This window comes from Emiliania huxleyi (genome assembly GCF_000372725.1).
Source record: "Emiliania huxleyi CCMP1516 chromosome Unknown EMIHUscaffold_19, whole genome shotgun sequence".
NCBI lineage: Eukaryota > Haptophyta > Isochrysidales > Noelaerhabdaceae > Emiliania > Emiliania huxleyi.
In genome coordinates this window covers 502,208-513,560 of record NW_005200690.1, presented here as the reverse complement: position 1 = coordinate 513,560, position 11,353 = coordinate 502,208, and the positions used below count along the sequence as shown (strand labels likewise).

Sequence of the window (11,353 nt, the reverse complement as noted above, 5' to 3'; positions counted from 1 at the left end):
TGCACGCGTGGGGTGGTGAGCAGATGATTGAGTCCGGGCATCTCCACCTCGATCCACGCCTCCATGCCTCCCACCTCCCTTGCGGCTGGCTCACCAAGAATCGAAAGCTTCTCAATGCGGACGGTGACGCTCCTTGCGTCATGTCCCGGGCTGCCAAACGTGAAGCCCATGCGGCAACTCACGCGGCAGCGCGCCGGGTCACACCGGTTCTAAAGCAACTTCGGCGATGCTGTTCGGCCGACGAAAAAACTCGAGGGGTGGCTCAACTTTGCGATATCTCGCCGACATTTGGAGGAGGTGCACTTCGGCCCGTGTTTGTTGTGTTCGGTGCGTGCAATATCTCTAAAAGAAAGAAAGAAAACAGGCAACCCAAGGGAGGGATGGGAGGACGGCACGCCGCCACCACACAGGGATTTTAAGGAGAGGAGTGTGGTGTTAGCCCTCGCCCACCCTAACCCTTGGTCGTCTGCCTCTTTCTATCTCCCTTCTCAGTCCCTCGCCGATTCTCGCTGCAACCCTCATGCCACCTCTCTCTCTCTCTCCCACCTCGCGGTCGTCCTACTCTCGTCGTTCTCCCTCCTGTCGTTTCCTCCTTCCTCTGTCCCTTCATTCAGCTGTGGTATCGGCATGCATGCCATCCGGCATCCTCATTTCATAGCCCTCGACATCCCGCTCCTCGTTGTTCTCCCAGTACGTCGCTGACCATGCCGATTTATTCTTCTTTTGGACCTGGAGGCTGTTGCCGCAGATCTTTGTCACTAACCAGGCACACTCTAGCCGTCTAGCGCGAGCTGCATCGTCGCAATATCTATCTCTCTGGGCGCGACTTTGGCTGTCGGTTTTTGTTCTATTTTGAGGCGCGTGCCTGCTCTCGAGGTTTTTAGTTCTTTTCGTGTGTGCTAGTCTGCGCCAGTCAGCGCCCTTGTCGTGCGTGTCAGAGAGGGTCCTCTCGAAGAATTCTCACTCAACGGTGCTAAGTGCATTGCCGCTCTTAACGGAGTCGCTTAGGCGGCTCCGGTGGTGTGCCGGTGATAGTACTAGCACGCGCCAGTTCGCACCTGTGTCGAGCCTGTCTGCTGTGATTGACTCGTAATTGTTTAAATTCTTACTCGACGCGGGGCAGCGAAGCGCGGTGCTTTCATGTCTGCAGTGAGCTGCCCTGTCTGCACCTTCCTCAACGAAGCTCCCCACGCCAGATCGTGCGAGGTCTGCGGCAGCGCCCTCGAGCCTCCGCAAAAGACGGCGCGGCTCGCCGAAACAGTCGACCTGTGCGACAGCGACGATGAGAGCGAAGCGGGCGCATCGAAGTCGTCCGGTGCGTCCACCTCGACCTCGGCATCCGCCTCGTCCGGGTCCTCTGCCGGCGGCAGCTGGCAGGACCGCTTCTTGCGCGATGGCTTTGTCATCCTGCGCGGCGCCGTCCCGGCGTCCGAGTGCGAGCGCTTCCTGTGGGCTGCGGTCGAGCCGGCGCTGGCGCGTGCCGGCATCGCCGTCCGCTCCTCGTCGACGTGGGGCGAGGAGGCCCTCGGTGCGGCCTGGGGAGACGAGGGAGGCGCCGTGCTGCGCGCGCCGGATGGCGGCGACCACCCGATCCCGCGGTGGGAGAGCGACTCGGCCTGGCCCGCTCTCTTCTCGTCGCCCGCGCTGCTCGAGGCGCTCGACGCGCTGCACGGCGGCCGACGCCGGTGGGGGTGGCGGCACGGCGCGGCGAGCGGCGTCGGCTGGATCCACCTCCGCTTCCCTGTCGACCCCGGCCTCGCTTGGTACAGCGTCCGCCCTCACCCCCAGCCTCACCACCGCCTCCACCATCGCCGCCGCCCTCCCCACCGGCGCCCGCCTCGCCGCCCTCGCCGCCGCCGCCCTCCCTCCCGCCGCCGCTGCCGCCACCCTCGCCTCCGCACCCTCGCTCGTTGTCGTCTGCTCTCCGTCGTCCCGACGCGCCCGCGACGCTTTTTCTTTCTCAGGCAGCCTCCGCACCCCCGCGAGGGCGGGTGGCACGTCGACGGCCCTCCCGACCGCGTGGACGGCCTCGGGTCGGTCGTCGTCCTCCCGCTCGTCACGCCGATCCTGCCGGGCGGAGGCGCGCACAGACATGCACACACACACACTACACTACACTACACTACACTACACTACACCACACACACACACACCACACACACACACACACACACACACACACACACACACACACACACACACACACACACACACACACACACACACACTGGGCCTTGCACTTTGAGATGCCGTGTCAGCTGCTGTCTTTCGACGTGGAGTCGCGAGGGATAGCCGTGAGGACAGCCTGACCTCGCCTTGCCTCACCGTCCCTCAGGCGGGACAGCGCTGCTGCGCGGCTCGCACAACCAGGTGGCGCGCTACCTGCACCTCCCCAGACCTCTCCCAGACCTCTCCCAGACCTCTCCCAGACCTCTCCCAGACCTCTCCCAGACCTCTCCCAGACCTCTCCCAGACCTCTCCCAGACCTTTCCCAGATTTTTCCTTCCACACCCAGGTGGCGCGCTACTTGCACGCGCACTCGCCGGCAGCTGCCCGGCGCGGCCTCGGAAAGCTTGTCACGGAGGCGGTTGCGGCCGCCGCCAGTGGCTCCGCCGCCCGCCCGCGCGGCGGCGGCGGGCTCGGCGGCGCGCGCCCTTCCCCGCGGCGATCTCGAGGTGTTACGAGGCTGCGAGATGACGCTGGAGATTGCGCGGGCGTAGGCGAGACGGAGGTGGTGGAGGCGACGGGCGCGGCGGGGGACGTGTTGCTGATGCACCCGCTCCTGATCCACGCCGCGTCGGCGGCCCACAAGCAGACGCTGGCCAGAGACCCTAGAAGCGGAGACCGAAGTAGAGGCCGTTTGTAGTCCGACTAGCACTCGAGAGGACACGGTCAGCTGCATTCCGCCGTACTCGCTTGCATCTCGCTGCATCTCGCCGTATCACTGCCTTCGCAGCCCCCGTGTTCACGCGGTGCTCTCAACACACCGCACGAGACCGTACTCACACCCTGACACTGGGGTAAGACACACCGCAGGCGCGGGACGCGGGCAGCGGCCGCTGGTCGCTGCGGCCGCACGGCATCCGCGTCTCGTTCAACCTCGCCACCGGCTGGGAGGCGCGGCCGCTCCAGGTGCCGCGCCCTCCGCCGCTGCCGATCCTCACGACTGCTGGGATCTCGATGTCTGCATCCCCATCGGCTGCTGCAGGTGCCTCGCGCTCTCGCGGCCGCATCGGCGGCCAAAGGCGCCCCCTCGCTGCTCGAGCGCTCCCTCCTCGCCGCCCTCTCCGCCGCCCCGCCCGCCGCTTCGTCCGCCGCCCCGCCCGCCGCCTCCGTGCGGTACGAGAGCCGCCCCTCCTCCTCCTCCTCCTAGGCACTTCCTCGACACCTCCGAGACACTTCCTAGGTACGGAGAGCCGCTCCTCCTCCGCTTCTCGGCCGCGCAGCGCGCGCTCGAGCTCGGAGCCGACGGCCTCGCCCGCGCCTCCCGCCCGCCCCGCCCGCCCCGCGCGGCGATGCGGCTCCGCTTTGCGCCAGAGGCTGGCTGCGCGCGGCTCGGCAGCGCCGTCCGCTACGGCCACCGCGTCGGCATCGAGTGGCACGACGCTGCTTCCGGCCGCTGGCTGCCGCTCTGCGCGCCCCACGTCGGCGCGGGAGGCTCGGCCACGCTGATGCTCGGTGAGGGGGGCGGGCAGCCGGACCACGGCCAGCCGGATCACGGGCAGCCAGCCTTCGGCCAGCCCCACGGCCAGCCCCACGGCCAGCCCCACGGCCAGCCCCACGGCCAGCCGGGTCGGTGCCGCTCTTTTCTGGTCGAGTCGTCCGTCGACTTGCGCGGCTCCGCCCTCACCTACGGGGCGGCCGCCTTCCTGCGGAGCGCGGCGCCGGTGCGCGACGCGTGCCCGCACGGCTGCTACTTGCACGCCGACCCGGCGGCCGCCGACGACGAGCGGCTCGTGCGCGCCGAGTTCTTTGACCGCGGCGACTTCCAGATGTTGGTGCCGGTGAGGCTGCCGTGGTGAGCTGTGTGCGCTGTCACACCGTGCACCTCCTGCAGTTCCCGGGCGTCATTTCTTGTTCGTCTTTTGGGTAAATTTCGAATCTATATTGCCCCCTCTTGAGTCTTGTGTAGAGTGTACCTACACACGGTCTATCCGCGGCTCGAGAATCTCTGGCTCACCGCAACCAGATTGGCGACGAGGGCTGCAAGGCACTGGCCGCCGCCCTCAAGGAGGGGGCCGCCCCGAGCTTGAAGGCGCGAGACGCCCCCCCCTCGCCACACGCACTTTCCCCCGCCCAATGCTCATCCCCCCCTCTCCTCGCGTGCAGGAGCTCCGCGTGGACAACTACGAGCAGCCTGAGCTGGTGGCCGTGTGCGAGGAGCGCGGCATAGAGCTGCGCTGAGCCTCTCCAGCCCCGGCCGGGCGGCAAGGGCGCGGGGCCCGGTGGGACCGCCGCGCGAGGACGGCAGAGAGCAATAGGTGCGGCGGCGGAGCACGACGTCTAGGCGCGCGCGTGGGTTTGGGGGCGGGGGGGGGGGGGGGGGGCTGCTTTTGGGGGGGTTAAAGCCTTTCGCTGCCCTGCTGTACTGTCTTGGGGCCACCCCTGTGCAGCGTCGGAGCGGAGCGTCCTTGAGGCTAGTAAGTATGCGTTGAGACACATGAGAGAGGCGATCTCGCCGGCAAAAAAATGAAAAGTCGCGGAGTTATTTTTCAAAGTGTTAGTGCCAGTGCGCGCCAGTCCCGTGCCTACTCGAGTAAGCAAATAAAAATTCTTTCGCCCAAGAGCGCTTCTCGTGGACGGCGGCGCGACGTGCGCGTCACCAGCAGAGCGAGTTCACCCTGCTGCGCGCAGTTCAGTGTTCACCCGGAGTCCGTCCCTCCTGCGTGACATGCTCTTCGACACCACATACCGCACATTCACCTACGACGCCGCTGTAGTGTGCTCACAGCTGTGCCGTCGATCGCTCTCCAATGCTGGGCCACGCGGCAGGAGGTTGTATCAAGCCTCTCCACAGCCACATCTCCTGAAGCGTTTTGGATTGCAATGCAACTGAGGACAACTTCTCCGCAAAGAGAGCAAAAAGGCAATGTAAGCCCATGTCGTACTCGTCCCGCAACTGCTCTTAGGCACATTCTGTGCCGAGCCCGAGACCTTGATTGAAAAGCTTATCAGTTGGTGCCAGTTCGCAGTTGTGTTCACAAAATCCCCTCCTAAACCCTGATATTACTCCATCTAGCTGAAACGTACAAAAGCGTATTGTCAGATATCTAGCAGTTTCACCGCCGGGGGAGGGGTCGGATGGGTTGGGGGTCGTCACCGCCGAGATTGCGAACTCAGCACTCGTTGCCGGCGGCCTAAACTCGCATGCTTGCGTTCAATCTGGCGCGGGCCCTCGCGATGCTGGCGATAGCGATCCTCTCCCTCGCGCACGCGGCACCGACACCGTTGGCGAGCGACTCGCTTACGGCAGCGCTCTCAGAGAGCCTGATCGAGCTCCACAGCGCGCATCACCGCCATCACTCGCCACCGCCGCCGCACCACAAGCACTCGCCTCCGCCGCCGACACTTCCGTCCCCTCCGTCCCACAAGGCCCACCACCTGCCACCGTCTCCGACGCCTCCTTCGCCCACGCCTCCTTCGCCTCCGTCGGCATCGCCGCCGTCGCCGCCGTCGCCGCCGTCGCCGCCGTCGCCGCCGTCGCCGCCGTCGCCGCCGTTGCCAGGCGAGTGGGGCCCCTGGTGGGATCCTGCTCCGGACCCGGAGCCCGAGCCGGCGTCGGGCGAGGCTTCGGAAGAGACGACGGCTGAGACGGCGGCGGTTGAGAGTGAGCCAATCGCCCTGCAGCAAGCGCCTCGCCCAGCCTCGCACTCCCTGCCAAGTCTGAGTCTCCTGATCGCGGGCGTCGTTCTGATCGGCATAGTTGTGGCTCCGGCATCATTCGCGCTAGGGCTGCTCGCCATCGACCGGCGGGAGCGCCGTGGACACCGCGCGCTGGTCCAGGCGGCGGCGAGGGAAGCAGTCTACGTCGCAATCTAGCTCGGCCCCGCCTTTCGTCCCTCCAGCATGACGTCGCGTACCATGTCACTGCGAGTGTGGCAGGAGAGGAGAGAGGACCACGGGGGCGAGATAGCACGCGTGGGGCAGTCTCTCGCTCTGTGGTGTCCGTCTCTCGCTCTGACCTTTGAGGTGTCGGCCCTCTTCCGGCTTTTATTTTCTGGAAAACGGCGTAGGCGGAGCGGCGGGCCCTTCGTTACAGAGACAACAAAGACATTTCACCCCTCGGGGTTGTTGCAGACAGAAAAACAAATTTGGCGCGCGTGCGCGCAAGGTCTGCTAGTTTTTCTGAAAAACGGCGCTCGGAGGCTTGGGGGTACATGCATGACCTGCTCGTGACCGCGCTCTCGGCGTCTGCCCTGCCGGCACCGCTCCGCCCTGCCACAATTACCCACACAGGCAGGCTGAATCTCACGCGCCGCACCGGCCGACTGGCGTGCGCAGGCCAACACCGTTCACGACGTCAAGCCAACCGCTCGCGGCCTCGCCTTTGCGCCCAAGCCCTCTCCCGTGCCCGACGTGGTCGACGACCCCGCCTGGCTGATCGCCACCTCCGGCTTCTGCTCGAACCTCAACGTCGTGATCAAGGAGCGCGACGTCGGGGCGAGCGAGACGGAGGGCGATACCGCGGCCCACTTCATCGCCGACATCGCCTTCAACTACTACCCGCAGACGGCGGTCAAGTTCACCGATTTCCCTCACCACCTCGCGAAGACCATCGAGGGCGATGCGGCAGAGGCGGACGCGCTGGTCTCGAGCGCATGGGACCACAAGAACATCGCGCTGCTCGAGCCGACGTTGACGTGCGGCCCGGAGCAGGGCGATCAGGCGTGGGGCATCTCCGTCTTCAAGGTGGAGGAACACCGGCACTGCAGTGACGGCGAGACGGCGTGGGAGGGACACCCGTGTGTGCACTACTCCGGCTACGTCTCGGCCGAGACGTCCAACTTTGTGAACATGAAGCAGGAACAGTTCGTCTGCCAGCTGTTCGTCGACTCAAGCACAGAGTGCGAGAGCGCTTGTATGCAAGTCGACTGCTCCGAGTTCTATAACCTGGCGCAGATCTTTGAGGAGTGCTTAAATGCCCAACCCCAAACCCAAAATGCCCGGGCGTGCGTCGATGAGTGCAGACGCAGATGATAATTGGTCTGTCTGTACGTCGTTCTCTGTGGGTTTGTCTCCTTCTCGACGCACCGTCCGTAGGGTGCGACGGGATCTCGGTGCCGCTGGTCTGACTCTCGCAGATAGGAGCCGATAACCCGCAAGGGAGGACTCGCAAGAGCGTCTGATCAAAGAAGAATTTCGAGTACCCCCAGATCGTAGTCTTTGTTGAATAGTATCGAGGTGTCGTGAGTTTTGGTCCGATAAATTCGCGGCGTTCGCGGCGAGCCGAGCCAAGCCACGGCGCTCGGCCTGCTGAGAGAAGACCTGCCCGGACGGCAGTGACAATTTACCCGACATCAATCGTCGACGGCAAGCTCGAGAACTGCGCCTCCAAAGTCGCCCAGATTCGCCTCTCGCGGCGCGCTGAGTTAGTATCGCCGGTGCGCCAGCCGGCTCTGCTCCACAGCAGGGCATGCCTGACTGGCTCCTGCTAGCCGTGCGTCCTGGTGGCATCCATTGCCAGCTCAGGTAGCCTCAGGAGGTCGCCTCGCGCACGACTCGGCGCCGCACAGCACCGCTCCGCGTTACTACCGAGTTAGTATCGTCGACCCACAGAGACTGCTCTTCTGTAGGTGGAGCCGACAAACGCCGGCCGGGTCGGCCCCGCCGCCCCCATCGCCGCCGCCGGGGCGGCGGCGGCCTCGGCGGACCATCCGGCGCGTCGCGCGCCCGACGGGGAGGTGTTCACCACTCCTGGCTCCTCACCCCGCCACGCCTTCGTGCAGACGCCGTGGCACCCACCTCAGGCGCCGCCCGGACTCGGTCGACGGCCACCCAAGTGCTTGGCTCGTGCCCAGCCGACCGGCAGGCGATGCCCACTCACTGCTAGGCTAATCTCGGGCTGTCAAGCGGCGGTGTGGTGCCGTGAAGGGCACCGGGACCAAAACTACGACTATTAGTACCGTGCGGGGGCAGTGCATTTAATTCTGTCAAAAATCGAGATGTGCTCCGTGGGATGTATTGGGCTAGGATCATACGTCCGGGAGGCCCCCCATGCGTGCCGCAACGACCCACAGTGCTGGTACCACTCTGTTGACTGTTCACGTTCACAGCTCTAAAGTGGACGGCATAACTACGATTCAGGGGGTATCGTCCTTCCAAAATCCTGCTCGTGCGCGCTTAAAATCCCTGTGTGGTGGCCGTCTGAACCACAGCGTGTCCCGGTGCATAGTTTCTCTTCTTATCCGTGAACGATGCCATCGGCAGAGAGGACGCGCGCGCGAGGCAATGGAGCGCGGCGAACGCCAGCATCGAGGGGAACGAGAGCGTGATGGAGCGAAACGACATAAAATCAAGCAGTTACAACAGACAGGTCCAGGACCAACAAGACAAGTCTTGGACGGGCAGTCTTGGACGGGCACTGTGGGTGTGGAAGTGTGAACGTCTGCGCTGTGGGGGAGTTATGCCCCCGGGAACAGCCCCTCCTGGCCAGAGCACGGGGGTGCGAGGGACACAACACAGTGAAAAGGGGGACTAACTACAGCCCCTAGAGCGCAACTGACGTGATCATGCAAAGGTGTCGAGCTGCTTGATCAGCTCGACAAAGACGGCGCGAGAGGCAGCCTTGGTGAGGATGTCGGCGAGCATCACAGCGCCGGGGAGGTGCTCGACAGAGACGACCTCGCGTGCGACAAGGTCACGGAGGAACTCGGCGGCGCGCAGGATGTGCTTGGTCTTCTTGAATGCGACGGGGTCGAAGGCCATGCCGACGGCGGACTTGGAGTCGCACTTGATGACGCTGGGGGCGTCGATGATGAAACCGAGGTCGATCAGTAGCTCGCGGATGAAGATAACTTCCTTGGCGGCGAGCATGGCGCCGAAGAACTCGGCCTCGGCGCTCGAAAGCGTGACGGAGCGCTGCATCTTGGAGAACCAATGAAACAGGCACCCGTAGTAGAAGAACATCCCGCCGGAGCACGAAAACTTGGTCGCCCAGCTAGAGTCGACAAAGCTCTCGAGGCCACGGACGGGATCAGGGCGCATGACAAGAGCGCGGTCAGCGGTGTCGCGCAAGTAGACGAGGACACGAATCGCAGCCTTAAAGTGCGACGGGCCGGGGTTGGTCATGAACCGAGCGAGCTGCGAGGCGGAGTAGGCGATGTCGACGCGCGTCATATTCGCAAGCCAAAGGAGCCCGCCGACGATGGCCATGTACGCATCGCGAAACTTGGACATCTCGTCGTACTCGACGACGCGCGCGGCGAGAGGCGCACCCCATCGGGGACAGGATTGAGGCCCCTGTACAAGCTCGGCAACGCTGCCGTCGTTGCCCTCCCGAGCCCTCAACACGATGCCGCACATTGCGCAAGCCGTTCTGCGCACATGCCGCAGGGAGGAGTTTTCACTCTTCCGTCTGAGTTTCTCCTTCCTGCAGGGCGAGAGACATCAGCCTCTCTACTTCCAGGGGAACATCTATGCCACACGCTATCCCTGGTGGGACGGTCCACAACCCACACTCTCGCTGCAGTCGATCCAGCCCTCGCACTCCCCACTGGAGATCTAGCCGAGGCCCCCAGGCTGGGACAGGATTGGAGCCCCTGTGCTGCGTCTGTGGTGATATGTGGGGGACACTTTCTCCTCCCTATTCATGTGAGTCACTCGACTGCGTCGAGGGGGGGGACGTCTGAACCACACAACCACAGCGTGTCCCGTTCCATAGTTTCTCTTCTTATCCGTTACCATGTAGAGCAAGGTCGAGGGCGGGCCCTTTCGGGCTCGGGCCGCCCTCTCGCCCGCACCTCTGCGGGGCTTGCACGGTGGCGGCGTGCTGTCCTCCCATGTCCATGTCCATGTCCATGTCCCATCCCTCACTTCATGCAGGTTTCTCTCTTTCTTTTCTTTGCTCGTGCGCGCACGGTGTCCGCACCGGGCCCTCGTCGGGCGCCGACGAAGCGTGCTCGCGGGTCCCCTCCCGGGTCGATCGCGCGCCGCTCCGCGTCGACCGACGCGCGGCGCCCGACCCGGCCGCCGACGCGGCGCGACGGCCGAGACACACCTCCAGGTCTTGCGCTCTGGCCGACTTCAATCTTCATCCAATCGAGCCGTCCCCATTCATACATGCATAGTTTTCAACAAACGCCATTTTTGAGACAATGATTGCACAATGCCGCGCGTCTCACCTCTCTCCTCTCTCTCAGCGCCCCCCTCACCCCCTCTCCGACTCCATGCTCCAAGAGCGAGTCCCAAAGCAAGAGCACAGACATGCAACGGCTGCGGCATCAAACGCCGTGCCAAACAGAGCAGTCCTCCGAGGGTAGCCCGCTCAGGCGGCGGCGATCAGCGGCGGCGGCGCCTCCGCCTCGAGCGGCGGCGGCTGCTCTTCCCTCGGCTCGCGCTCCCTCGCCTCCTCCTCCTGCATCGCGGGCGGCGGAGGGTCGGAGGCGGCAGCGGGGAGACGGCGGCGGCGGTGGAGGTGGTGGTGGGGTGGTGCAGTGTGGTGGTGGGGGTGGGGTGGGGGTGGGGGGTGGCGGGTGGGGGTGAGGGGGCGAGCACGGGGAGGGCGGCGGGGAGGAAGGGCGGGGAGGAAGGGGGGGGGGGGCTCACCGCCTCCTCGGCCTTTGCGGTGGCGGCCGGCGCGGGCCGCTTGACAAAGATGGCGGGGAGGACCTTGAAGGTGACCTTCTTGCGCACGTCCACCCCGACGCAGCCCGTCGAGCGGCAATGCACCATCACCTGCGGGAGGTGGTGCGGTGCCGTGGGCGCGTCGTGGGCGCGTCGTGGGCGCGTCGTGGGCGTGTCAAGCGGCGGCGGGTTGCCTCGGGCAAACTCTCGTGCAATCTCGTGCAATCTCGGCGGTGCAGCGCCCACCTTGTACTCGCCGGGTGTCTCGGGCGCGTCGAACGAAAACTCGCACGTCATCGTCGGCAGCGTGAGGGGGGCGGTGAGCGGCGCGAAGCCGACCAGGGCATTGTGCCGCGCGGCAGCCTGCGCGGGGGCGGGGGGGGGCGGCAGCTGTGGCTCTTGAGGGGGTGGGGAGGGAGGGAGGGAGGGAGGGAGGGAGGGAGGGAGGGAGGGAGGCAGGGAGCCAGGGAGGGAGAGAGAGCGCGAGGGCACGTGAGCAGGAACGAATGCAAGTCCTCTAGGACGCAATGCACGTTCAAACTTACGATCTGCCGTGCCTCCCCCACTGCCC

The 11,353-nt window shown here is 65.1% G+C and overlaps 2 protein-coding genes across 2 annotated transcripts in view; one reads left to right on the top strand and one right to left on the bottom strand.

Annotated features, from left to right (window-relative positions):
• Positions 1–5,388: 5,388 nt before the first annotated feature.
• Positions 5,389–6,220, top strand: EMIHUDRAFT_353018 (hypothetical protein; the record flags this gene model as incomplete). Its single annotated transcript, XM_005782422.1, is given in 3 exon segments — positions 5,389–5,565; positions 5,584–5,663; positions 5,694–6,220. Coding segments are annotated over 3 exon segments (584 nt in total), but the record flags the coding sequence as incomplete, so codon positions are not given.
• Positions 6,221–10,258: 4,038 nt separating this feature from the next.
• The window catches only part of EMIHUDRAFT_434513 (hypothetical protein), a 3,053-nt gene continuing 1,958 nt past the window's right edge, over positions 10,259–11,353 (bottom strand). The window contains exons 6-8 of the mRNA XM_005782421.1: positions 11,029–11,154; positions 10,765–10,893; positions 10,259–10,573 (exon numbers count right to left, since the gene is read on the bottom strand). Of these exons, the coding sequence (XP_005782478.1) occupies positions 10,440–10,573; positions 10,765–10,893; positions 11,029–11,154 (389 nt within the window). The 3' untranslated portion in view covers positions 10,259–10,439. The remainder of the gene's footprint in view (positions 10,574–10,764; positions 10,894–11,028; positions 11,155–11,353) is intronic.